The sequence below is a fragment of the Megalobrama amblycephala genome, linkage group LG20, assembly GCF_018812025.1.
Source record: "Megalobrama amblycephala isolate DHTTF-2021 linkage group LG20, ASM1881202v1, whole genome shotgun sequence".
NCBI classification, from domain to species: Eukaryota; Metazoa; Chordata; class Actinopteri; order Cypriniformes; family Xenocyprididae; genus Megalobrama; species Megalobrama amblycephala.
Window position 1 is genome coordinate 22,032,305 of NC_063063.1, and position 27,948 is coordinate 22,060,252.

A 27,948-nucleotide genomic window follows, 5' to 3' on the forward strand; every position below is an offset into this window, starting at 1 on the left:
TTTGCTTCTTCGGTTTCAAATGTGGGTGATAGTAAAGGTGCAGTCACATCAGACTTTTTTACAGGATTAGTCAAATAAAAATTTCCTGATAATTTACTGTTCCTTTAAGCATGCAGAATTATTTTTGCCTCCACAAATATGGGCAACAGGATATGATGTCACTCTAGGTTAGGGATGGGCAAACTCTGACTTTGAACACCACAGTCTTGCAGAGTTTAGCTTCAATGCTGATAAAATCCACCTGCCTTCTAGTAATCCTGAAGACCTTGATTAGCTGGTTCAGGTATGTTAGGAATTAAACTCTGCAGGAACGTCGCTCTAGGGCCTGTTTTGAATCAACATTATGATGGTATATTTTAACATTTTAAATTTACCAACACGTCAATATCCTGCAACACTGGAAAATCCAGCATAAGATGGAATATGGTAACTGGTCTTTTGGTGATCCAATCTAGTAGTTAATTTTGGACCAGCAGCAAACCAGTCATACCTACTTGAGGTTGTCCAGACAGGTTTTAGAACATATTGACAAGTCAAAGATCATCTTAGACCAGCATATCACTTGCTGCAACCAGCTAATAGGCAATGTGTGATGTTTCATTGTAAAAGCCATCTTAAACCCATTTCCTAGCTAGTCTCCCAGGCTGGTCTGTTGGCTGGTTTTAGAGAGGTTTTTGGCATATTGTTTTAGCTGGTAAGACTGGGAGACCATCTTTAACCTTCATTTTTAATTTAAATTTTTATCTAATTTTTTAAAGCTTAAGTCTAGGCTGGTTTAAGCAGCTGTGCAGGTGTTCTACCGGTCAAATATTGGTCACAAATATAAGTTAACCAAATGGAAACACTGGATCGCAGCAAAAAACTGAATATGCAAAGTGTAGTGTGACCACCTCAGCCTCGTAATGTTTCAAGTGCTAGTCTTTCCACCAATTTTCCAGCCTACACAGGTGCCCCTCTATGATTCCGCATGTCCCTGAGCATCAACAGTTACTGACAACAGTCTGACTTCCAGCACACTCACACAGAGGGATAAAGGAGTATCAGGTTTCTGTGAAGTGCATGGCTGACCTTGCCAATCTACACATTGTTCAAGGGGAAGGAGCGATTTCAGCTAGCAGCGCTGACAAAGACCTGACAAACACACTGTACAGTGAAGTAGGGGTGCAGGGTGACAAACTGTGATGAAAGACAACGGGAAAAAAAAAAAAAAAAATCATGGGAAAGAGTTTCAGTTTACCCATATATTTCCAGTCAAGCGGGTGTTTTTCCGATGACCTGATAAGACTGTTGTGTTGTGGGGGTGGGGGAAAATGATATACTTATTGATATACCAGGCAGCCGATGACAGTCAGAAAATGGTAACAAACCCATTACCCTGGACACAAATGTTTCTTGTCAAGCACCAGCCAATGTAATATAATGCTGTCAGGCATTAAACTGACCCAATGATCTTCACAGCACCTGCTACCAAAATTTGTCCAGTAAAAAATATTACATTATAATGCTGAATTATATATATATATATATATATATATATATATATATATATATATATAGGGGAAGGGGAAGAAAATACAAGAAAAACTTTTGCAATTACAACAATTGCAGAGCTTGTGGCCAAAAAAGAATAAAATAAAAAAGAATGTGCATTGCAAAACTATATTATGTTGTGCAATGCACATTCGCTACCAAACCACACTGTAATAATAAAAAAAAGCTTCTTTTTGGCCATGATTTGAAAATCAACTTGTAAAAGTAGCAAAAATGATACTCAGGTAACTGCTCAGGTACCTTTAGAACATGTCAGTGAAGCTTGACTTCATACACTCAAAGATGAACATTGTATATACAACAGCAGTTTGAACTGCTGTATAAAAACAGCAGTTTGCAGCAAAGTAATTCAAATTCATGGTGAGACAAAATGGTAGTCTGGGTAAACCCAGCCTGATCTGCCGGCGATTTGATTTCGCTCGGCAACTCAGTCTGGAAACCCGTGCATTCATTTCTGCTGCGCTGTTACACTTTTGCGGGAACCAATCACAGACTGGCTTATCCACCTTGCTCGCTATTGGCGGGTATAACACGATGGCGATAGAGAAGCGACGTCAAGCAGCTTTCAAACTCTATCTGATCTACCCGTCTCTCCAATAACAATGCACAATCACAGTGACGCCGATTGTGTTAAGCATTTACCTTATCTGAGAGAAATATAGCAGAGCGTTGATCCGACAGTCTCTTCATAGGAAGATTACAAACGGCGATTGATGACACACGACGATTCTCTGCTGTTATTTTGGTGGTTTGCTTCACGATGTGAGTACAGGACTCTTTTACTTCAATGCCCCTTGATGGTAGACAATATTTTGTATTATTTGCTCTATATGTTTCGTCTCCCTGCTTCTTGAATCTCGCGCCGCCTGAGCTGACTGGAATTCGTTTTGGTTGTCATGACAATGACGTAGTTTAGGGCGGTTATATTCCGCGTTCATTTACACTGAACCAGAACAGTATCAGAGTCGCCTTTTAAACTCTCGATGATGCTGAATGACTTCTTTAGTTAGCAAACAAATCGCTCGAATGGGTGTAAATACCGATCACTTTCATGTTTTTTTGCACAACCTGCAAAAATCGCTCGATGCCATTGCTGCTTCTGCAAACCGCGGATCAATGCTACAAACCAATACAAACTAAACCTGCGTCTCAATCAGCTCCTTAGTTCCCTAGGTCGTGAATCAGTATATCATGAAAGTGAATGTGGCTGATTCCCTGATCAGTGCCCTGACTACTGAACTAGGGAGCTGATTGAGACACACGGGCCGTTTCTCAATATGCGTACTTGTCTGTACTTGTGCTCTCGTGGACTTGTGAAACGTCATCAGTCGCTGTCCAAGTACTGTTCCAATTCAAAGTTCACATCTAGCCAAGTTCAGTTCAAATTCCCGGATGTGTTCTTGATCCGCCCCTTTTATCGAGGATGCATCGAGAGGTAACTTGTGCAGACTTGAGACAGCCAGGTATCCCAGAATGCATCTCGCACTAACCAGCAAGCGTCAATAGTAAAGGAGAAACCCCGCATAATTTAAACATATTACTGTTTTTATGTCATGATATGTAGTTTTAAGAGTTTTTCAGGCGAGAATGTGTTGGTTTAAAGCTCAAATTTGTGTTTTATTGATACAGATTGCGCCTTTCTGACAATTTGATCTGACGTTGTCGGAGTTGTGAGATCCAGGCGATCACCGGACGCTCAGCGCTCATGTACCCAGCCGAGAGCAGCCTTATCTCGGCTTGTCCTTCTGACGTTTGCCGCTGGCTCCGTTTTGGCTGAGGGCAACGTGACGTTTGTTCATAACTTTATATATGGCTATTTAACTTTTGTATCCTACTAAAGCGCTGATTTTGTACGCTTGACTGAATTGTTTGCTTTATTTCTTATTGTATATTCTTACCTTTTATATTGATCATTAAAACTGACATAAAACAAAGAGACATGGTTTTGTTTTATGTTATAGCCTATTTCATTTTATTACAGTGAAGTTAATCAGAGTAAGCACAGATAGTACATTTAATATTTTTGAAATATATACGAAAAGAGGCAGGGTTGTTTAATATTTCGTTTTGTTATAAATATATGCACATTGCAGATAATCAATCACTGGTTGCCTGAGACTATTAATATGTTTTTGTTTTTTTGTTTTTTAAATAAAACGAAAAGAGGCAGAGTGGTGTTTTATAACAAATTTCGTTTTATTGTTGGCTAAAATATACATAAAGAGATAACCGGAGAAGCCAGAGCGAGCTGAGTGACGTTATCAAGAACGCTGCTGTTCCATTTGCAGAATCACCGGACTTGTGTTCTCCCGTCCACGGGAGCTCGTTCTCCTGAGTCGAACTTGCCAAGTCATAACTACCAAGGATGCGAGTCCGAAGTTTGCAAACTTGGTTTTGAGAAACGGCCACGGTAAACCTGTCTGGAGTTTTCGCATCGCATCGCTCTGCAAAGTACGTCACCCGGATCGTTGATCTGATTGGTTGAAGGACTATCCAATTGCGTGACTAATGCTCGTTGATCACGCCTCTTGTGCAGTAGGAAATACATAGCAAACTCCCCAGACCAATGTTCAATTTTAAATTGAGCTTGGTCTGGTGATAGCCACACTAACAAAATGGGAAACCTTGGGAAAAATCAGTATATCTAGACTTGTCAATAATAATAATAATAATAATAAAAAAGACTTACACAGACATATTAGGCTTTTCCAGCTTGATTAGCCTGAAGTGTTTTCAGAGCCTCTCCAATCACTCAGCTTTCCTTCAATATGGGCTATCACACAATCTCAGCCAGAGACAACAGAATAGCAACCACAAACAAACAAAACACATTAGCACCTATACATCTTTGGTGATTGTCCCATAATAACACAAATACACCATTTAGTTTGCTCAAATTGCCCAGTTTGTGTGAAAAGAGTCATGTTTAAGGAACTAATGATTGGGTTTTACAGTCTTTACGGTCTAGTGTTATGCTATTAATATGCTATTGTAGTGTATTTTTAATATTTTGAAAGTTTTAAGTTTAAATTTTAGTAATTTTATTATGTACTTGTCATTTTTATTAGGTTTTTTTTATATTTTTATTTTACTTCAATTCATTTGTAATGTAACAAAAATGATTTGTAATAATTTTAGTCAACAGTAACAGCACTGTCACAGTCAGGTTAGTGGCATCAAATCTTCAGACATCCATAGTTTTGTTTTTGCACTTGGTGATGCTAGCATAAGTAACTACATATCCACAAGCAAAATTGTAGTACACTTCATTTTCTGAGTTATGTCCGTGAAATAGCGTTTTCTTATAATTACAGACAGAGATTCTGATAAGAGACATATTTTCCAGTGTTTTCTGTGCAGCTGTTAGCAGAGAATGCCATCATTTCAATTAATTCCTCCATGATAGTCTATAATTACTGTATAATCCATTTTAGATAAACCCGCCCTAAACAGAATTCAAGTCAATATGTCAAAGGTCTGCCTGGAGTGTGCGACTACTCGCCAGCTGATTCAAGCAGAAGACATTTGAAGAACAAAACCGAGCTGTTAATTGCTACAGAATAGAGACGGGTTCTGTATTAGTCCTGAGAAACACTCGGTTTTGCAGGACCATCTCAGTGATGTTCTCTTCCTCTAAAGACACCAAAACACCTCACACGCTTAATTACCACCATCAATAAATCTCAATCACACATATGGAGACACTCCCCGCACTATTGAACATCTGTCCGTACAATCCCTGATGCTGACAAATTGCAGTACAGTTGCTATTCATAGGCTTTTCATCAACCTGCCGCTTTGCTTTGTGAAAAAACAAAAACAACAACATGGAATCTGGAAACTGCTCAGCAGCAGGCAGCGGATTATGTCTGACAAAAACAAAAATGGACAAATCACACCGACTCACTAATAATGGCTAAAAAAAACCCAAGGCTGTTGCTTAAAATCAGAGCCTGCAGGATAAAATTTAAGGGCCAATGAGTAGGCTATAACAAAGAACGTTAGTGGGCACTCCATCCCCTGCTCAAGAATTCATTACAAGCTGATTTCAATGAATGATGACAAGGACCAAGCAAACATAATTTCCTTACCATTTTTTCCCATCAATTTTTATTGAAAACAAGTATAATAAAACAAGTAAATGACTGGTAAATATCTGTAAGAAATGGCTTTTTGATGCATTGTGGATCTTTTTAGTAGGACTTTTTTTTTTTTTTAAGATTAAATTTATTAACATTAGTGAATGCAATAGCAAATGTGAATTTACAATGAACAATAATTTTAAAGCATTTCCTGATTTAGTTCATTTATAAATACACTAATACACTTTGTACAAAGTTGTACAAATTAACTTCTGTTAATGTATTATGAACAAACAAGAATTAACAATCAAAAATATATTTATAAATTAACCTAGATTAATAAATGCTGTAAAAATGTTCACTGTTACACCTAATGCACTAATGTTTGAACTAATGTTAACTCTTTACAAAAAGGTTCAAATTTTATCTTTTTTTTAATATATATAGAAAATCCTTTTAGATTCACTTAAAGTTAACCAGGCAGTTCTATTGTTCTTGTTTATGGTGAGATTGTATCATTTCAACTTCAACAATACCCATATTCAGGTCTCATGCAGTATCATCATCTCAACTCTTAAACCAGCTTAGAAACATCAGCTGGTGTGAGAATCGAATTCTGTTGCATTCCAAACTGTCTCATTAAGAGCGTAACAGACCCTGATCCGATGGGCCTGGAGTCACAGTCTAACAGAATCAGGTGCGAGTTGAGGTAGACTCAATTGTCCTTGGAAGCTCCCTTCAGGCTGGATTTGAATTTCTTCTTCTCTTTTTGTCCCATTGAAGAGAAAGTCTTCTTTCTCTCCTCTTTCAGCCTTTTCAGCCTCTCTGCATCCTGTTTCTCTTTCTGCTTCAGGAATTCACTGTGCTTGGCTTTCTGTTCTGCTTTCGCCTTCTTATTCTTGTATGCGTAGACTGAGCTCAGAGCTTCAAGCAATGCTGCCACCTGGTGGAAAAGGTTAAGAGGTTTTATTAATAAGCTGAGACATGAGCCCTGAAGGGTAAAACATAACATATCAGGGTCCCCAAAAGCACCTGGACACTTAAAAATAAGTCACTCTTAACAAAACAAACCAAAAGTTTGGAACCACTAAGATTTTTAATGTTTTTAAAAGAAGTTTCGTCTGCTCACCAAGGCTACATTTATTTAATTAAAAATACAGTAAAAACAGTAATATTGTGAAATATTATTACAATTTAAAATAACTGTGTACTATTTAAATATGTTTGACAAAGTAATTTATTCCTGTGATGCAAAGCTGAATTTTCAGCATCATTACTCCAGTCTTCAGTGTCACATGATCCTTCAGAAATCATTCTAATATGCTGATTTGCTGCTCAATAAACATTTATGATTATTTTCAATGTTGAAAACAGTTGTGTACTTTTTTTTTCAGGATTCCTTGATGAATAGAAAGTTCAAAAGAACAGCATTTATCTGAAATACCAAGCTTCTGTAGCATTATACACTACCGTTCAAAAGTTTGGGGTCAGTAAGAATTTTTATTTTTATTTTTTTGAAAAGAAATTAAAGAAATGAATACTTTTATTCAGCAAGGATGCATTAAATCAATCAAAAGTGGCAGTAAAGACATTTATAATGTTACAAAAGATTAGATTTCAGATAAACACTGTTCTTTTGAACTTTCTATTCATCAAATAATCCTGAAAAAAAATATTGTACACAAATATTTTGTACAATTGTACACATTAAATGTTTCTTGAGCAGCAGATCAGCATATTAGAATGATTTCTGAAGGATCATGTGACACTGAAGACTAGAGTAATGATGCTGAAAATTCAGCTTTGCCATCACAGGAATAAATTACTTTGTCAAATATATTCAAATAGAAAACAGTTATTTTAAATTGTAATAATATTTCACAATATTACTGTTTTTACTGTATTTTTAATTAAATAAATGTAGCCTTGGTGAGCAGACGAAACTTATTTTAAAAACATTAAAAATCTTAGTGGTTCCAAACTTTTGGACTGTACTGTATATATGTATATATATATATATATATATATATATATATATATATATATATATATATATATATATATATATATATATATATATATATATATATATATACACACAATACACACACACACACACACACACACACACTCAAAAGTTTGGAAACATTACTATTTTTAATGTTTTTGAAAGAAGTCTCTTCTGCTCATCAAGCCTGCATTTATTTGATCAACAATACAGAAAAAAAAAACAGTAATATTGTGAAATATTATTACAATTTTAAATAACTGTTTTCTATTTTAATATACTTTAAAATATAATTTTTTTCTGTAATGCAAAGCTGAAGTTTCATCAGCCATTACTCCAGTCTTTTGTGTCACATAATCCTTCAGAAATCATTCTAATATGATGATTTGATACTCAGTTACCATCAAAGTTGGAAACAGTTGTGTTGCTTAATATTTTTTGGAAACTGTGATACTTTTTTCAGGATTCATTGATGAATAAATAGTCAAAGAGAACAGCATTTATTCAAAATAGAAATATTTTCTAACAATATAAATCTTTACTATCACTTTTTATCAATTTAACACATCCTTGCTGGAAAAAAAAGTATTAATTTCTTCCAAAAAAAAAAAGAAAGAAAAAAATACTGACCCCAAACTTTTGAACAGTAGTGTATATTGTTACAAAAGGTTTAATTTAAATAAATGCTGCTCTTTAACTTTTTATTCAAAGATAAATAAATAAAAATAAATAAATAAATCACGTTAAAAAAAATATTAAGCAGCAGAACATAAATATAGTAATAAATCAGCATATTAGAATGATTTCTGAAGGATCATGTGACAGTGAAGACTGGAGTAATGATCACAGACATAAATCATATTTTAAAGTATATTATAATAGAAAACCATTAACTTAAATTGTAATATTTTATAATATTACTGTTTTTTTCTGTATTTTTGATCAAATAAATGCAGGCTTGATGAGCAGAAGAGACTTCTTTCAAAAACATTAAAAATAGTAATGTTTCCATTATATTCCTTGACTGGTTAATGGGCCAGAATCCTCACAAAAAGACAGCAGGTTGCATTGAGAGTGACCAAAAAACTGGAAAATTATGGGCTCTTAACCTTGTGTTCCTTCGAGCGACTTGTCCAAGTAATTACTGTTTTGTAACTGAATAAAACCACAAAGTGAGCATTTTACTTGTAAGAATTAATACACCAACCTCTAAAAGAATGATTAAAAAAAGTCTTCCAGATTAAATGACGGCGATGATTAAAAACTCTTTATTACTTTCTCACGTCAGTGCCTACCATATCTTGGAACAAGGAGTAGAAGAAGAAATTGATTAAAAATGTAACCCCCTGTGTCATCTTTCAGACAAGAGGATTTCAAAGGGGATTGGTAAAGAAATTGGCCAGCAAGCTGTCTTGGTATTTGCCAGGGACATGGATTAAAAAATATGATATTTCGCAGCCAACACTCTGGAGGTTTCCTTGGTGGATTAACTTTAGACTAATAGTGGATATTAAAACCGTCTTAGTATAATGACAGTAAAAAAAAGCTCACAAAGGCATGACATATGTAAAACAGAGATGGACAAGTCAGACAGCTCTCCAGACCTTTTTCTCATGGGGCTCTCGTATGACAGCCGGTCTCTGCAGGTCCCGTGGGGTTTTGCCTTTGGCCTGCCTCAGTTTGGGTTTGCTCTTGAAGGGGAGGGCCTTCTGCAGCTCTTTTGGAATGTGGAGCGGGTTGAAGTGTCGAACTTGCCTCTCAACCGGCTGTGGAGATTAAAGGACAAGGTTGAAGATGAAGAGGACAACAGCGAATAATAATAATAATAACAACTAACTGGTGACTTAACATTTCTGGAAGAGGGCTTACCTTGTACAGAGAGTCCTTGTTGGGTTTATTGCGGATTCCCATATCGTGTTTAAGTTGTCCAAGGGTCCTCATACCTGCCCATGTGTCCTTTTGTCCAACCGGCATTAGTAGAGATGTCACTGGATTATATAGCTGAGGAACCGAGACCGGATACCAGGAGCGCAGAAACACAATATCTAAAGACACACATTCATATAAAATACAAGACTGCACTATTTGATAAACAATTGATGCAATTATTTTATAAACTGTTATAAAATATTATTGTAAATATTATGTTATTATATATATATATATATATATATATATATATACATATACACACTCACATGTGTTTTGAATTGCAAATAAATAAACATTTAACATCTTACATTGTTGGTGCCATTAGTTAAAAGAATAAAAAAGGCATTAAGTCATTGAACCGGTGGATTTCCTAACCATAAAAGTGGATTTCTGTTCCCTTATTTTTTTTTCTTTTTTTCTTTATTTATTTATATTATATGCACTGCAATTCTAAAGATTTGGGGTCAATAAGATTTTTTTTTTTTTTTTTTTTTTAAGAAATAACACTTTTATTTATTAATTTGATCAAAAGTGACAGAAAAAAAAACATGTTAAAATGTTACAAAAGATTTCCATTTCAATTAAATGCTGTTCTTTTGAACTTTCCATTCATCAAAGAATCCTGAAAGAAAAATGTATTACCGTTTCAACCGTATTAAGCAGAACAACCGTTTATTATTACTGATCATCATATTCATCATAATCAGCATATCATCAATCAGATGATAACAATTCATCATAATCATCATAATCAGCATATTAGACTGACTTCTTAAAGGGATAGTTCACCCAAAAATGAAAATTATCCCATAATTTACCATCAAGCCATCCTAGGTTTATATGACAATCTTCTTTCAGATGAACACAATCCGAGATATATTTAAAGGTGCCCAGGAACTTTTTTAAAAAAAGATGTAATATAAGTCTAAGGTGTCCCCTGAATGTGTCTGTGAAGTTTCAGCTCAAAATACCCCATAGATTTTTTTTAATTCATTTTTTTAACTGCCTATTTTGGGGCATCATTATAAATGAGCCGATTCAGGGCTACTGACCCTTTAATTCTCGTGCTCCACGCCCACGGAGCTTGCGCTTGCCTTGAACAGTGCATAAACAAAGTTTACACAGCTAATATAACCCTCAAATGGATCTTTACAAAGTGTTCGTCATGCATGCGGCATGCATGCGTCGGATTATGTGAGTATTGTATACTGTTATATTGTTTACATTTGATTCTGAATGAATTTGAGGCTGTGCTCCGTGGCTAACGGCTAATGCTACACTGTTGGAGAGATTTATAAAGAATGAAGTTGTGTTTATGAATTATACAGACTGCAAGTGTTTAATAATGAAAATAGCAACAGTTCTTGTCTCCGTGAATACAGTAAAAAACGATGGTAACTTTAACCACATTTAACAGTACATTAGCAACATGCTAACGAAACATTTAGAAAGATAATTTACAAATATCACTAAAAATATCATGGATCATGTCAGTTATTATTGCTCCATCTGCCATTTTTCGCTGTTTTCCTTGCTTGCTTACCTAGTCTGTTGATTCACCTGTGCAGATCTAGACGTTACTGGTTGCCCTGGTCTAATGCCTTTCATAATGTTGGGAACATGGGCTGGCATATGCAAATATTGGGGCGTACACCCCGACTGTTACGAAACAGTCGGTGTTATGTTGAGATTCGCCTGTTCTTCGGAGGTCTTTTAAACAAATGAGATTTATATAAGAAGCAGGAAACAATGGTGTTTGAGACTCACTGTATGTCATTTCCATGTACTGAACTCTTGTTATTCAACTATGCCAAGATAAATTCAATTTTTCATTCGAGGGCACCTTTAAAAATATCCTTAGTTCTCCAAGGTTTATAATGGTTGTGAATGGTAATACACATACTGAAGACAGAAAAAATGCATCCATCCATAAAAAAAGTAATCCAAACGGCTCCAGGTGGTTAATAAAGGCCTTCTGAAGCAAAGGGATGTGTTTTTGTAAGAAAAATATCCATATATAAAACTTTATAAATTCAAATATACAAGCTTCCGGCAGACGACCTTATGCATACTGCGCATGTCAATTTGGGCGGAAGAGCAACTTTTGACCTGAATGCAATGACGTAATTACGAACGTGGAGGCGAAGAGGAGAGAGCAAAACAAAACACTGGTCGCAAATTACAAGTCAAAAACGAGAAATTTTAAAGATGTCGGAGGATTTCGATATAAGAGAAGAGGAGCTTGAGTTTGTTGCCCAGCCATATTTGTTTAAACCGTGAGAGGCGTCTAAGCTTACGATACTCCTACATCCTGCGTCATACATCGCGTCAGAGGATTACTCATTTGGCGCAAGTCAACTTGCGCATTCTGTGTGCGGTCGTCTACCAGAAGCTCGTTATTTGAATTTATAAAGTTTTATATATGGATATTTTTCTTAGAAAAACACATCCCTTTACTTCAAAAAGGCCTTTATTAACCCCTTGGAGCCGTATGGATTACTTTTTTATGGATGGATGCATTTGTCTGTCTTCAGAATGTTTATTACCATTCACAACCATTATAAACCTTGGAGGACTAAGGATATTTTTTAAAATATATCTCGGATTGTGTTCGTCTGAAAGAAGATTGTCATATAAACCTAGAATGGTTTGAGGGTGAGTAAATCATGGGATAATTTTATTCTATGTCCAACTGCGTTCAGCACTCTGTTAGTGAGGTCTGATCTCGCTCTGACAACGGCAGTGATGTCTAGCACTCATTGAAGTATAAGCGCGAGACATCACTTCCGCTGTCAGAGCGCGATCAGACCTCACTAAGCGAGTGCTGAACGCAGTTGGACATAGTGGTGTTTTAGAGGTAAAAAATGATATAAATACTGTTCGGTTTCTTGCACAAAACCGATCGAGCCGCAGGGTTTAATTTGGATTTGTCTATGCAAGTTTTATTTACTCTTATAGTAGAAGTTCCCATTCACTCCTATTATTTGACTGACAGACTGCAGCGGTTGCAGTTAAAAATCATCATTTTTGTTCTACTGAAGAAAAAAAGTCACCTACATCTTGGATGCCCTGGGGGTAAGCAGATAAACATCAAATTTTCATTTTTGGGTGAACTATCCCTTTAAGGATCATGTGACACTGAACACTGGAGAAATGGCTGCTGAAAATTCAGCTCCATCACAGGAAATACATTTTAGAATATATCAAAACAGAACACAGCCTTAGTAAGATAACTATTTAAAAAACATTTAAATCTTACCAACCAAAAAGTTTTAAACAATGTTATATTAGACTACATTAATATAATAATAATAATAATAATAATAATAATAACAACAACAACAACAATAACAACAACAAAATTATTATGAATAAACTATTGTTGTTATTATTAACAATTGTTAGTAGTAGTAATAGTAAACGTAATAAAAAAATTATATATTTCTTGTTGGGAAACTAAAGAAAAATATTTGTGTAGCTGAAGGTTTTTTTGTTTGTTTGTTTGTTTGTTTGTTTGTTTGGGTTTTTTTTTTTTTTATTCCTTTTCTGTGACCAGGGGCCTGTTTCATAAAACAAGTTTACCAAATAATCCAGGTTTATTTCAGTAAGTCTGATTTATTGTCAGTTGATTTGGTTCAAAATAATCAGACTAACTGAAATAAGCCTAGCTTATTTGGCAAACTTGTTTTATGAAACAGGCCCCTGGTGTCATGTTATTAGATTTGTATAATTCTTTGTAGCAGCCAAAATGTCTGGAATTATACAAAGTGAGCATTTTGCCTGTGCTTGGAGTAAGCTATGTGTAGCAGAATACATAAACCACAGAATCATGCACCTTCACTTTGAAACACAGTGCATGCATACTTTTTTTTTTTTTTTTTTTTTTTTTTTCATATTTTAATTAAATCACAGCCTTGTGTGTTTTAATAATCACACAAGGCCATAACATGATTCTGTTTTATTATTCCGATTAATTTCACAGCCCTAATATAAACAATCATCTAATAAAAGATGCAGTAGACCTAACAAGCCTCGAATCCGCAAACTGCCTCACTGCAAGATTTTCCACATGCCCGTCTCTCCAGAGAGGACCATAATAATCAGCAATAATACCCTCCATTTTAACAAGGTGGTTGTTTATGTACAACAGATCTTCTTGGGAGTCATTACATTTGTAGACTTTCTGATAAATAAAGCATATTGAAGTCCCCAAGCACAGCTCATATACAAATACAAATAAATAAATACTGTGGTAAAAAACTGAGGCAACAAAAATATTTATAAACAGAGAAATAAGTCTGACTCACCACTCATCAGTAGTCTGTCCTCAAACGTGGCTCTTAAGGCACCTGGCGGGGTGCGCAAGGCTTTCTTTATCTGCCCTTTAATGCCGCTGACTGTGCGGATGGACGCGCCCTCAAACTTCGCAACCTCCAGGACGGTGTTAAACATTCCCTTAGAGTCCGAAAAAAGACAGAATGTTATAACCAAAGATGAGAGGGTCCAATTATTCCGAGAGAGGATGAGGAGTATATTATTATAGTTCCCTGGTGTGCTGTGCCGCTACGCTACAGAGAAACCCCTGACTCTGCAGGACTCCCTACCTGGATAAAGCAGGTGTTCTTAAAGATTTTATAAGGGTATCCAATCAGTTTGAGTTTCTTCACAATAGTAACAGATTTGTCCAGGTCCAGAACCACTCCTGTGGCAGCAATGCGGAAACTGGCCTGAGGGGAAATAAGATAGGATGAGTCCAAGAGAAAAGGCAAGCCTTTCATCTGGCTGTGGTTGTTGAACTGGGGACTCAGACTGAAGCTGTGACCCAGGCTGCTCCTGTGCAACCATCATATGCTGGTGTCTTACCTTGATACCTCCGACCGTCTGCACAGCCAGGAAGCCTGTACCCTGGGGTGTTATAGGTCCTGGAGAAGAGAAGAAAGAAAGAGTGGAATGTGCATGAGATGACAAGAAAGAGAAGTGAGAGACAGAGTAGAGCTTCACAACTAATTGTCAGCAAGCTTGAGCCGAACTGCTCAAGAATTTTAACCCTGGTGAATACTGACATTGTCATCCTGGAATATGGCCATGATGTGTCTTCCTACACGGTTCAAGAAATAAAAAGCTACACGTTCCATCTTTAAGGGTTAGAAGAACCGTTGCCAAACGTACACTGCCCTCCAAAAGTTTGGAAACGTCCTAGAAAAGTGGGGTTTTGGACAATATTGGCATGAATCCTTTTTAATTTGTGATAATTTTGCACTGATAAGAGACAACACAAACTATGAAAACATATTTTATTACATAAACCGTTTATACATAAAAAAATAAAATAAAAAAAAACGTATATTTTCGATTCATCAAAATATCCACCATTAGCAGCTATCTGACCTAAACTGGGTTCTAATTGGTTCAATGTATTCTAAACTTAATTGGCAATTAATTGTTGAAGCTATTAAGGTGTGCTGACCCAAACATCTTTTACAAACCTCGGTCAAGTTTAAACCAGTAACCAGGCATCACAGCTGGCAAAGGGGCATGTCTGACTTTGATATGTATATATTGCCATTATTATGTAATCAAAATGAAAATTATTATTGCAGGTCTTCAATGATAAATGTCAAGTTACTGTAACGTATTTGCACCAAAAAATGATAAGGATTTATGCTGATATCGTCCAAAACCACACTTTGCCAGGGGTGTTTCCAAACTTTTGGAGGGCAGTGTATAACATGCTAGAAACAAAATGATCACTGCAATAATGATCCATTCATGGATTCTTAAGTATTTGCCAATTAAAATCCAAACAGGAGCTAAATATTATAATAATAATAATTATTATTATTATTATTATTATTATTATTATGGATGCACCAATATTAAAATTCTTGGCAACACTATTTTAAGGCGACATAGTTATTACTACATGTCGATACTACAGTAATAACAGTAAATTATGCATAATTACAAGTAACTAACCCTAATCCAAACCCCAACCCTAACCTTAGTAAGTACATGTAGTTAATAATATTACTGAGTACTTATTTGAGTAAGTAAACTTTAACTATTTCATGTCACCTTAAAATAAAGGGTTACACTATGCATTTAAGTACTGTGTAATAATAATTACTTGCTACAGGGTTAGGATTAGGATTGGGGGTTCGGTTTAGGGCTAGTTACATATAATTATGCATAATTTATAGTTATTACTACAGTAACGACATGTAACGTGAAACAAGAACACTATAAAATAGAGTAACCAAATTCTTAAATGTTGATAACCATCTTCATGGCCATAATCCATATTAAAAATCTCTACAATTTATAATCAAACTGAAAATGTATTGGCATGAAGTATTATTATTATTATTATTATTATTAAATATATTATATATTTTATTTAAAAAAGAAAAATATTACAGATGCACCAATAGTAAATCATTTTTATGGTTAATAATTATCCATAAATAGTCAATAATAACATTATATACTATTTATAATTACATAGAAAATAATTTTATATTTATAAATTGAATGGATTTTTTTAAATCAATCCTTTCAAATATTGCAAGTTAACTTTAGGCATCACATTTTAATGTACAGTATGAAAATAGATATTCATTTTGAGATTTTCTAAAGATTACATTTTTTACAATTATAAAATTTATATTAGTGTTTTAAATATTACATTTAATGAGCGTTAGATGGTGGGAAATGTAATCTAAATGTAGAAATAGGGAAAATGAGCATGTTACATTTCCAATATCGGAGAGGTGTCTGTACAGTTTGTCTCTCACCCCAGATGGTGGCACCGCAGTGCATGTGTTCAGGTGTGTATTTCAGCAGACGGTGACGCCCGTTATGGTCCTCGATGTAGTAGAGGGGGATGGTCTGAAAGCGCCTCCAGCCCAAAGACAGGATAAGAGGGTCACGGGTTTTCAAGATACGATTGTGCCAGCGGTGTTTCTTCAGACGCATCTGTGAGGAGGAGATAAAGAAAGGACCAGAATTTTTTTTTTAGCAAGTCCTGCCTTGTAATGACATTTGGCTTGGAGTCACAAGTGTCCTTCACTTTATTCACAAGGTTATCAACTACACTAGAAGTTGTAAAACATACAACTGTCCAAATAAGTCCTTATAGGCTTACCTGCAAGTAGCCTACATTGCCCTCACTCGCTCCCAAACCGCCAAGGATGATGGGATAGTGGGGGTCAAAGTTGGTGACGAATTCACAAGGTAAAGCAGGGATCTCAACACGCACATACATGCCAGGCCTGAAGCCCTCGTACTGAACTCGAACTTCATCCTCCATGTCTTCGAACTCTTGCCTGTTCAGCTACAAAATGAAGGGGAGAGTCGATATAAATTAAATTCTCGATTAGAAAGATAGTTCGCACAAAAATTAAAATCTTTTACTAATCTGTATGAACTTTTTTCCTTCTTTGGAGCACAAAAGAAAACATTTTAAAGAATGTTTCAACTGTTTTTGTCTATACAGTGAAAGTCAATGAGATACAAAACATCACTGGACCCAACTTTCATTGTATAGGCAAAAAAAAAAAAAAAAAAAAAAAAACTGGGGCATTTTACAAAATATCTTCTTTTGTGTTCCACAGAAACAAACAAATGCATACAGGTTTGTACCACTAGAACAAAAAAATTAAGTGTTACACTTATTCTTGCTCTCCTCTACTAGGAGTCTGACTGTTACTGACTAAACTATGACCTCTGACCTCAGCCTGTTTCTGCATCTCCTCCTTCAGGTCATCAAAGTATGTGGCATCACCATCATCATATTGTGCATTGAACCTCTCCTTCAGCCGCCTCTTCTTCTCCAAATGCTTGTTCTTTTGAACCTCATCATCATCAAGTTTCACTTGGGGAGCCTCCTCTTCTTCATCATCATCATCGCCATCATTCTTTTCATCATCATTCCCTCCCTGTGTTTAAATAAACAAAATAGGCAATAAATAAAGCACCACAAAACACATCAGATGCAATCAGAAGATAATGCTTTAAAACTAGTTTGATTTTAATACCTCAGCTTGGTCTTTATCCCCAGCCTTTGCTTTGTGAACTTCTCCTGTTTCCAAATCTTCAAAATCTCCATAGAGTTCATCTAGAAAGATGAGAGGGATGAAATAAATGATATAATATGGATGTCACAGTACCAAAATGTCAGTAATCAATATCAAAACCAGTGAAATTTCATGTTTAATACCAATTCTAACATGGGCAAAGACAATGAAATTGAATTGCACTCAATTACTTAAAAGGTTACATTAATATAAATAATAATACATTTTAAACTTGTTAAATTCTAGAGGGCTAACAAATTGATTTTCTTGTCAATATTATTGTTATTAATGTTAATAACATACTAAACAGCGGCAAGAATTATCAGCTGCTGATAACGTCTGGTGCATTTAGTTTTCTTACCATCTTCCTTAAGCAGTGTTCTAGCATCTTTATCCTCATCCCATTTTCCAGTCACAAAACAGTCCTTGATAGAGGCTAGCATCTGAAAACACACAATTTTTAAGAAAACAAAACATGGACAACAAACGGCATATTTATACAGCATATCCTGCCTCTCACCTCCTCCTGATCCCAATCATGGCTGCTGTCTGGCTGAAAGCGAGAGCAGTCCATCGCATCTCCTCGTATTTTCTTACTCTTCTCTGGTCGGCTGACTTTAAATAAACCACCCAGCTCTTCTTCATTATTAGAATCCTCCTCTTCCTCCTCCGCCACTGAGAAACATACAAATATCAGATGCATTATAGGCACTAGCAGTTCATAAGCTTTATGAAAATGAATGTTCATCCTTATGTAGCGGCTTATTTTCAGTAAGTGAATTAAATGTCACTCCTCATACATATCATCAATTATGGCTTCAGATTCAGAAGACTTGGTATTCAGCAGCACACAGGTCACATGGACTAATTTTACAGTGCTTTTACCATTTTTGCAGTTTGAATGTCATCACTGGAAATATTTATTATATGGAAACAAGCCAATTGAATGGTTTTCAAAATTTCTAATTTGTTTTACTAAAGAAATAGCCAACATGTTGGAATTGCATTAGGGAAGTAAATAATATCAGATTTTTAATTTTGGAGTCAGCTAGATGATCAGAGACTCTTCCTTGTCCTCACCTGTGCCGTACACTAGCTTGCGCAAGTTTGGAGCTGCACGCTGTTGTCTTAAATATGCCTCTGTTGCTTTCTCGGCCAAACCTTCCTTCCACCGTAGTGCTCCTTCAACATAAACATCCACATAAACAAAATACATTTAAAATGGGCTTTCAGAGCAGTGAAATTCAATAATAATAATAATAATAAGACACAGAATTCCAAAATCTGAAAAAAATCAAGATTATTTGAAAAATAATAAAGTCCTGGTCTCACAAACAGGGTTTAGATTAAGCCAGGATTAGGCCTTAGTTCAATTAGGACATTTAAGCAGCTTTTATAAAAATGCCTTGGAAAAAAAACATTACTGGTGTGCTTCTTGAAACAAACTAATGGCACACTGACATACTTTAAGATATTTTAAGTTGCTTTCAGTTAAAACGTGCATTTTAGTTTGGGACTAGGCTTAAGCCTTGTCTGTGAAACTGGGGAAAAATCTGATTATGTTGAGATTATTTGGGAGAATTTACAGTGCACAGCATAAATGAGAACACCCCCTCTCAACAAATAGAAAAGATGTATTTTCTTTATGATCACTAATACAATTCATAGAAAGATGGCAAAACTAAAATGGCCATTAGGCCATTTTTTAAATTAAGGACTGCAGAAATGAGTACACCCTAGATTTAATTCAACAAATGTACATTATTCTAGCACTTAGTATGCTCTCCATAATTTTGAATATACTGCTCTGACCCTTCTTGGCATGGAGTGTACAAGTTCATGACAAACTGTCACATCTGTCCTTTTTAACTCCTGGATGATGAGCTCCTTAAATGTCCTGATCTTTAATGGGGAGTGTTGCTCAACTCGTCTCTACAGAATCCCCCACAGGCACTCAAGAGTGTTAAGACTGAGTGCAAGGTTTTTTACCTTGGGAGAATGCATATCCTCATTGTCATGTTGAAAAAATTCCCAACAATGCAGGGAATGAGGAAAGGGTAACATCTTCTGTTTCAAGTTTGTGTATTAAAGTACACAGTGGTGTGGGAATCCATGACAGCATTGATAAAGCACAACTCCCTCACACCTTCAGGACTCACACATCCCTATATAAGAGCTTTTCTACCACTGAACTTTACTGTGGGAACCAGGCACTTCTCACTGTACTCCTCCTCTAGCATCACCATAACTTTTTGGATGCTGTTAGATCCAAAATGATTGATTTGGTCTCATGAGACCAGAGCATTGATTCCCAGAATCTATATTTTGTAAATATGGGCTTTGGAAATGACTAACCGACTTAACTGTGCTTTGGCTACAGTAGGTAGTTCCAATGAGAACAACAACCATGCATGTCATTTCTGCATCTTACTTAAAACGAAGGCCTGATTATTTCAGGGGCCTTGTCACAAGTCCATTGTTTTTAAATTTCTGTGTTACTTTTGCTATATTTTCACACTTAAAAAGGTGCCGTAGAACGTGTTTTCAAAAGATGTAATATAAGTCTAAGGTGTCCCCTGAATGTGTCTGTGAAGTGTCAGCTCAAAATACCCCATAGATTTTTTTTTTTATTAATTCTTTTAACTGCCTATTTTGGGGCATCATTAAATATGCGCCGATTCAGGCTGCGGCCACTTTAAATTATCGTGCTCCCCGCCCCCAGGCTCGCGACTGCCTTAAACAGCATAAACAAAGTTCACACAGCTAATATAACCCTCAAAATGGATCTTTACAAAGTGTTCGTCATGCAGAATGTCTAATCGCGTAAGTATGGTATTTATTTGGATGTTTACATTTGATTCTGAATGAGTTTGAGGCTGTGCTCCGTGGCTAAAGCTAACATTACACACTGTTGGAGAGATTTATAAAGAATGAAGTTGTGTTTATGAATTATACAGACAAGTGTTTAAAAAAGAAAAATAACGACAGTCTTGTCTCCATGAATACAGTAAGAAACGATGGTAACTTTAACCACATTTACATTAGCAACATGCTAACGAAACATTTAGAAAGACAATTTATAAACATCACTAAAAATATCATGGATCATGTCAGTTATTATTGCTCCATCTGCCATTTTCCGCTATTGTCCTTGCTTGCTTACCTAGTCTGATGATTCAGCTGTGCACAGATCCAGACGTTAATACTGCCTTCTCTTGTCTTATGCCTTGAACATGAGCTGGCATATGCAAATATTGGGGGTGTACATATTAATGATCCCGACTGTTACGTAACAGTCGGTGTTATGTTGAGAATCGCCTGTTCTTCGGAGGTCTTTTAAACAAATGAGATTTATATAAGGAGGAGGAAACAATAGTGTTTGAGACTCACTGTATGTCATTTCCATGTACTGAACTCTTGTTATTCAACTATGCCAAGGTAAATTCAATTTATTTATTCTAGGGCACCTTTAAAACAATGATTTGGTAATCCTCTTGTAGCACCGTCCTCTTTTGTGCTAAAAAATAAGTCTCCTGATGATTCTCTCTCAAGTGGTTCCATTGTTGTCAGCATTAAGTCTGAGAATGATTCAGTGGGCTATATAACACTTAATTGTCAAGAAAATACTTCTCTTTCGTTTTATTAAGTAACTTTTAGGAGGGTTTCCTGAATAATTTTGACGTGCTTCTTTGGTAATTGATTAAGCAGACTTGCTGGAACATTACATCTCTAAAGAACCCTAACACGTCTTCTAAGCAATTGCTGACTTTCAGAAGTTTCAGAGGGAGTGTACTCATTTATACTGTAGTTGTTTATAGTTTCTGAGCAATGTACTTTTTAGAAAATTAATAATAATTAATTTTATTCATAAAATTAGGCACAAAATTGTGTCCTTTTTGAGCTTGTAAACACTCAGAAATTGGAATTATTGGAAGACAAAGTACCTGCAGTTTCATAACCCATCTCTGCATCCTCTGTGTCCATCTCTTCTTCCTCTGGGTGCTTGGAGGACATCTTTGATTTTAAATTTTCATCTTCTTCATCCTCATCATCTTCCTCATCCTCATCATCTTCCTCATCCTCATCATCTTCCTCTGAGCAGAGACCAGAGTCTGGACCTGAGGTTTTTTTTGCAGGCTCCCCTTTTTCCATCTCCTCATCATCTTCTTCAGTTTCCTCTCCTTCACTCTTTTCCAGTTCATCATCACTATCAGCAAATGCAGGCATCTCTGCAAGCTCCTCAACTTTCTGTTTCTTCACAGGAGGACCTGCCACCTCCATTGATTTCTTATCTTGTTTTTTCAGTGTTGCCACCCCCTGTTCTTTTTCCTCACCCTCTTCTTCTTCTTCTTCATCATCCTCCTCTTCATCACTCTCTTTCTCCTCTTCATCACCCTCTTCCTCATCTTCATCACTCTCTTCCTCATCATCACCTTCATCGTCATCATCATCATCTTCCTCGTCTTGATCAGCAAAGACAGCTCTCCTCCTCTCTCTCTGTGATTTTTCATCCCATTCAAGGCTTTCCATAGGGTTCTGCTTCCTATTGATTCATTCAAATGCATGCATACAAAAATGTTTTTTCATCAAACTTTGTTGTCAATTCTACAATCATCACATCACAATCCCTGTTTGCATTTCAATAACATAATCCGAGTTATTAAACAAATCTTACCCATTTTCCTGCACCTCCTCCGTTGTCAGTGCAGCAGTTCCTGTGAACAGTGACACTTTGCTGGCAGCCATTTTTGCATCCAAAGTGGCTTGCGTTCCAATAAGAGACTGAACGAGTTCAGTGGTGGGCCGTACCTCCTCCTGGGACAAACATTTCTCACACCATTAAAACACTTAATATCCATCAGATCACAAATCGTCTTTAAAACCTCAAGGTCATATTCGCTGATGGAACAAAATTGAGTGTAAAAAGTGTTATTACTTGGTGTAATAAGCTGTGACTGCCCTGTAAACTGCAGAGATTATTGCGTCTGGTATTAAATCAACTGTAGGTAATGCTGTCATGGGGGACGTGCTGAGACTGAAATCTGACCTGCTGCTGTTTGGCATGTCCAGAGGGCATATCGATGTAGACTGCATCCTTATCATAGACCAATCCACCTACGCCGGCCATGGGGGCATACAATAATCGTTCCTTTACATTCAGCGCTCTCTTCTTAATCACCTCTGGAAGAGGGCAAGGGTCTGGCAGGAAGCTAACATCCGCCACAGAGAAGTCCCCCACACCTGTAGAGGGAGTTATATGACATTTACCAGTAGTTCTCAACCTCATAATCATGCATAGTTAGCAGAGCAAAATACACACTTCTGTTTGGGATCTGTGAGGATTTTTTGAGGAACAGAAAGTTCAAAAGTAAATTTAAAATAGAAATCTTTTGTAACAATGTAAAAGTTTTACTGTCACTTTTGATCAATTTAAATGTGTCATTGATGAATCAAAGAATTAATTTCTTTCAAATAAAAATCTTTCTACTCTAAACTTTTGAATGGTAGTGTAGGTGTATCAACTTTTAAAAGAGAGTAGACAAAAATGGGTTTCCATAGTCTTTATTTTGCTGCTGACATCAAAGGCTGAGTGTCCAATCAAACTTATGGTGCAAATTCATCTGTCAGTTGCTTAAAGCTAAATTAACCAGATGCCAACATGGACAGGTTGTGTGACTTTCCCATATCCTTAAAAACCATGAACAAAACTATGTGAAGTTAACAGAAATATGACCCAAATTAAATTAAATGCAGGTTCACTTGCAGCAAACTGTTTCGCTGACCACAGTGTGCTTTGTGCAGCAAATTATTGGCTAACAAGAGCATAAAATAGACCAAATTCTATTTTGTAAAAAGAAAATACTAGGTTGCTACATGTATATCTGATTCTTGAAGCAAAACCTGTTTAAAAAAAAACAAAACAAAAAAAACATCTGAATATCTGTAAAGAATATTGCAAACATTATTGATAACTCACCAGGAATGTGGACCTGACATTTATTCTTCAAAAATGTCCCACGCAGGTAGCCGTACAGAGAGACGGTTCTGTCACATTTGGGATTTAGTCTTATCGCCTCAGGATCAGTAAGATCCTCCATACTGTCCGGAAAAACAAACAAACAAATCATTGCCTGATTATAAAAGGCAGCATATGCTTAGAAAGATCATGAACTGAAGAAGTGTTGAAAGAACTGAAGAAAGAAATGTTTCCTTCGGGTCACTCACCGGTCAGCCAACACATAGGGGTGAGAAGTCTGCCAGACAAGAGGCCTGAACTTCATGACTGAGATGAACCGCCCAAGATTCTTTATTTCCTGTATTTGGTACTCTCCATACACCATTCCAGACAGGTAAAAGAGCTTGGCACCCTGCAAGACTTTTATGTTTAGACACTAAACAGTTCACTGTAAAGATATGTCAGTTATATGCCGGGTTGTTGACGTACCTGGAAAACTTCGGTCCAGAATCTGTGCTTGAGGCGTTTTTTTGTTTTTCGTAATGTCTTGTTGTTCTTGAAAGTGTCCAAATGTGTGAGGACCCCCATGATCCGAGGGAAGCCATGAACTTGGCAAATATTCAGGAACTCAAAGGTCTCCATTTCAAAGCCAAAACTTGCATCTATCAGCATCAGAACCTAACAAAGTCAAAATATCAGTGCTGCTTTACTGAAAAACATAATATTAATACAACTAAGTAATAATACTGTCTATGAAACCTTTTTATTTTAAAAATAAAAATGTGGCTACTAGTTAATTCAGTTAGTACATGTACACTACCTTTAAAAAAAAAAAAAAAAAAAAAAAAAAAAAAACTTTTATTCATCAAAGATGCATTAAATTAGTCAAAAGTTACAGTAAAGACATTTGTATTACAAATGATTGCTATTTAAAACAAATGCTGTTCTTTTGAACTTTCTGTTCAACAAAGAATCATGAAAAAAGTAACATGGTATTTACAAAAATATTAAGCAGCACAGCTGTTTTCAATATTGATAAATGCTTCTTGAGCAGCAAATCAGCATATTAGAATGACTTCTGAAGGATCATGTGACAATAAAGACTGGAGTAAAAATTGGAGAAAATTTAGTTCTGCAATCACAGAAATAAATCCTATTTTAAATTATATTGAAATAGAAAACAGTCATTTTAAACTGTAATAATATTTCACAATATTACTGTTTTTATGGTGTTTATATCAAATAAATCATGCTTTGGAGAGCATAAGAGACTTCTATCGAAAAACTTTTAAAAAATCATCAAAATTTTGAACAGGAAAGTAGGGGGGCACAACACATTCGCAAGGCAAAACAATGCATGTTTTTTTTCTCATAGTAAGTTATCATTTAACTTATGAATTGCTTTCATAAGTCAGCTTTACTGATGATGCAGGCCTGCACTCACCAAGTCAGCAACCTTTGCCAAATCAATCATGGTGTTGATGTCATTGTTGCACTCAATGAAGGTCAGGCGACGTTTCTTTCCTACAAACATTTACAAGAAAAAAAAAGTCACCTCACAGCTTATTGATTCTGTCTGACAAAGTCAGTACACTGTTGCTGCCAATAATATGTCAATCTTACCAAAAATGTGACATTACTTTTGACATGTGACACCCAAGGCAGATGTTAATACCAGGAGTAAATGGGAGCTATTCTACACGTTTATATATATATATATATATATATATATATATATATATATATATATATATATATATATATATATAGTACAGTCCAAAAGTTTGGAACCACTACGATTTTTAATGTTTTTAAAAGAAGTTTCGTCTGCTCACCAAGGCTACATTTATTTAATTAAAAATACAGTAAAAAACAGTAATATTGTGAAATATTATTACAATTTAAAATAACTGTTTTCTATTTGAATATATTTCACAAAGTAATTTATTCCTGTGATGGCAAAGCTGAATTTTCAGCATCATTACTCCAGTCTTCAGTGTCACATGATCCTTCAGAAATCATTCTAATATGCTGATCTGCTGCTCAAGAAACATTTAATGTGTACAATTGTACAAAATCTTTGTGTACAATATTTTTTTTCAGGATTATTTGATGAATAGAAAGTTCAAAAGAACAGTGTTTATCTGAAATCTAATCTTTTGTAACATTATAAATGTCTTTACTGCCACTTTTGATTGATTTAATGCATCCTTGCTGAATAAAAGTATTCATTTCTTTAATTTCTTTTCAAAAAAATACAAATAAAAATTCTTACTGACCCCAAACTTTTGAACGGTAGTGTATAATGCTACAGAAGCTTTGTATTTCAGATAAATGCTGTTCTTTTGAACTTTCTATTCATCAAGGAATCCTGAAAAAAAAAGTACACAACTGTTTTCAACATTGAAAATAATCATAAATGTTTATTGAGCAGCAAATCAGCATATTAGAATGATTTCTGAAGGATCATGTGACACTGAAGACTGGAGTAACGATGCTGAAAATTCAGCTTTGCATCACAGGAATAAATTACTTTGTCAAATATATTTAAATAGTACACAGTTATTTTAAATTGTAATAATATTTCACAATATTACTGTTTTTACTGTATTTTTAATTAAATAAATGTACCCTTGGTGAGCAGACGAAACTTCTTTTAAAAACATTAAAAATCTTAGTGGTTCCAAACTTTTGGACTGTACTGTATATATGTATATGTATGTATGTATGTATGTATGTATGTATTACAAAACTGACCAGATACTATAGTCACAGGTCCACAGATGTCAGAAAGCTTTTGCCGTGTGAAGCTTTTAATCAAGCATCGAATGAGGGTGCTTTTGCCCACTTTTGGAGGTCCCATCACCACTATAACAATAGGCGGGGGCTCCAGGGGGGTCCGGTCTACCAGGGGAATGTGATGTTTCTTTGTTTTAATATCCTGAGTTCTACAAAACAATGTTAAAAGAGATTAAAAGCAATGAAAGGACAACTAATTTTACTTCAATTATAAAAAAAGTGAAAGTTATTGGAATAAAGGGAATGGCATGGGAATAATCTGAAACTATTATACTCATTAATAATGTTGAATGAAGCTTTCTGAGCACTGACCTATGGAAGGTCTTTGCCATGCGAACAGCTGACTTAACACTGAACGCTCGTGGGTTCCTCTTGCGCTCATCCTGCTCTTGTTCAGTGCCATGCAGCTTCTTTCTGTTCTTCTTCTGTGCTTTGGGCCCACTGTGCTTATGCTGGTGCCGCTTATGTTCTTGCTTCTCCATCTTTGCTCTTCGGGAAATAAGACAGGTTATCAGCAACGATCTTTATTTGACTTCGTAGAATGATGTAGATGTCTCCCATCTTGGTATTGACTAGGCTAAACCCTGCTTAACTTTAATGGGAAGCAAGGCAAGAGCTGCAGTGTGACAGCTGCTGTTTTTACATTGCATATTGATATTCTCCTGCATCAATTTAAAATCTGACAAGTCAAAAAGCAAACCACACCTATTGAACATCCAGCATTAATATGACATTACCTGCTCCTAAGCATTCCAATAACAATTAATAGTTGTGAATATTACACTGGCTTTAAAGACAGAATAAATTACACAATGTGTTTCTACAGCCACACGCACTGGTAACCTTCAAACAACTAGCAATTACAAAAAAGACAATGCATGAACAATGTACAGAATACGACTTGGGCTAACTGATTATCTATTGTATTTTAATTTCAGGTATTTTACGCTGGAACAATTGAGGAATAAATACGTTTGTCTTTAAATCAACATCAATGCAGTCACTTTTAGGCATGGGAAATATAGGCTCACCTTTTTGTGTTTACAGTTTATTTCAATCCGCTCCACATATGATCTCAGAATTCAAAACGATAACTCATGTTTTCACATCAAGCGCACAACGTGAATCCCTCCACTGTTTACACGTGTGCTGCACTTCCGGTTAGAGGCGGAAGTGGTTACGTTCGACAGAGTCTGTCGTGTTAAACAGGACCCTGGAAAGAACGATCTTGTCACACGTTCCGCATACAAAAGACTTTTCCTGAATGCTGATGTTATGGTGCTGGTAAAACTGAACGTTAGAACAAGTTGTTTAGCAAACCATAAACTCGTTAAATGTGCATGCGGTCTTTGAGGTCAAATGGAAATGTCGAATAGGTGGGAAATGTCTTAAATGAAGTCAAGAGATATTATTATTTGTTTCTCAATTTTTTGAGTGAATTACTGGACTTTAATGAATTGATATTTTTAGCGAATGAAAGACTTTTTTTTGTTGAAGAGAATCAAATATACTACTAAATGTTAAAGGTGAAATATGTAAGAATTT

The 27,948-nt window shown here is 35.7% G+C and overlaps 1 protein-coding gene across 1 annotated transcript; it reads right to left on the reverse strand.

Moving 5' to 3' along the window:
• Positions 1 to 5,630: 5,630 nt before the first annotated feature.
• Positions 5,631 to 27,583, reverse strand: bms1 (BMS1 ribosome biogenesis factor). Its single transcript, XM_048169782.1, has 23 exons — positions 27,435 to 27,583; positions 26,716 to 26,892; positions 26,362 to 26,552; positions 25,049 to 25,128; positions 24,094 to 24,282; positions 23,874 to 24,016; positions 23,626 to 23,747; positions 22,696 to 22,889; positions 22,324 to 22,463; positions 21,593 to 22,191; positions 18,729 to 18,830; positions 18,169 to 18,323; positions 18,010 to 18,091; positions 17,610 to 17,689; positions 17,304 to 17,510; positions 16,718 to 16,906; positions 16,368 to 16,548; positions 14,437 to 14,495; positions 14,178 to 14,300; positions 13,881 to 14,028; positions 9,511 to 9,686; positions 9,246 to 9,407; positions 5,631 to 6,576 (listed from the first exon to the last, which is right to left on the reverse strand). The coding sequence occupies exons 2-23, from the start codon at positions 26,883 to 26,885 to the stop codon at positions 6,349 to 6,351; spliced, it is 3,720 nt and encodes a 1,239-aa protein (XP_048025739.1). The 5' UTR covers positions 26,886 to 26,892; positions 27,435 to 27,583; the 3' UTR covers positions 5,631 to 6,348.
• Between the last annotated feature and the right edge of the window lie 365 nt (positions 27,584 to 27,948).

Coding starts and splice junctions, on each gene's coding strand:
- bms1 (XM_048169782.1), bottom strand. CDS start 26,885: ATGGAGAAGCAAGAACATAAGCGGCACCAGCATAAGCACAGTGGGCCC. Junction 14,301..14,436: donor AGACGGTCGGAGGTATCAAG/GTAAGACACCAG, acceptor ATTTCCCCTCAG/GCCAGTTTCCGCATTGCTGC. Junction 9,687..13,880: donor GGACAGACTACTGATGAGTG/GTGAGTCAGACT, acceptor GTGTGTCTTTAG/ATATTGTGTTTCTGCGCTCC.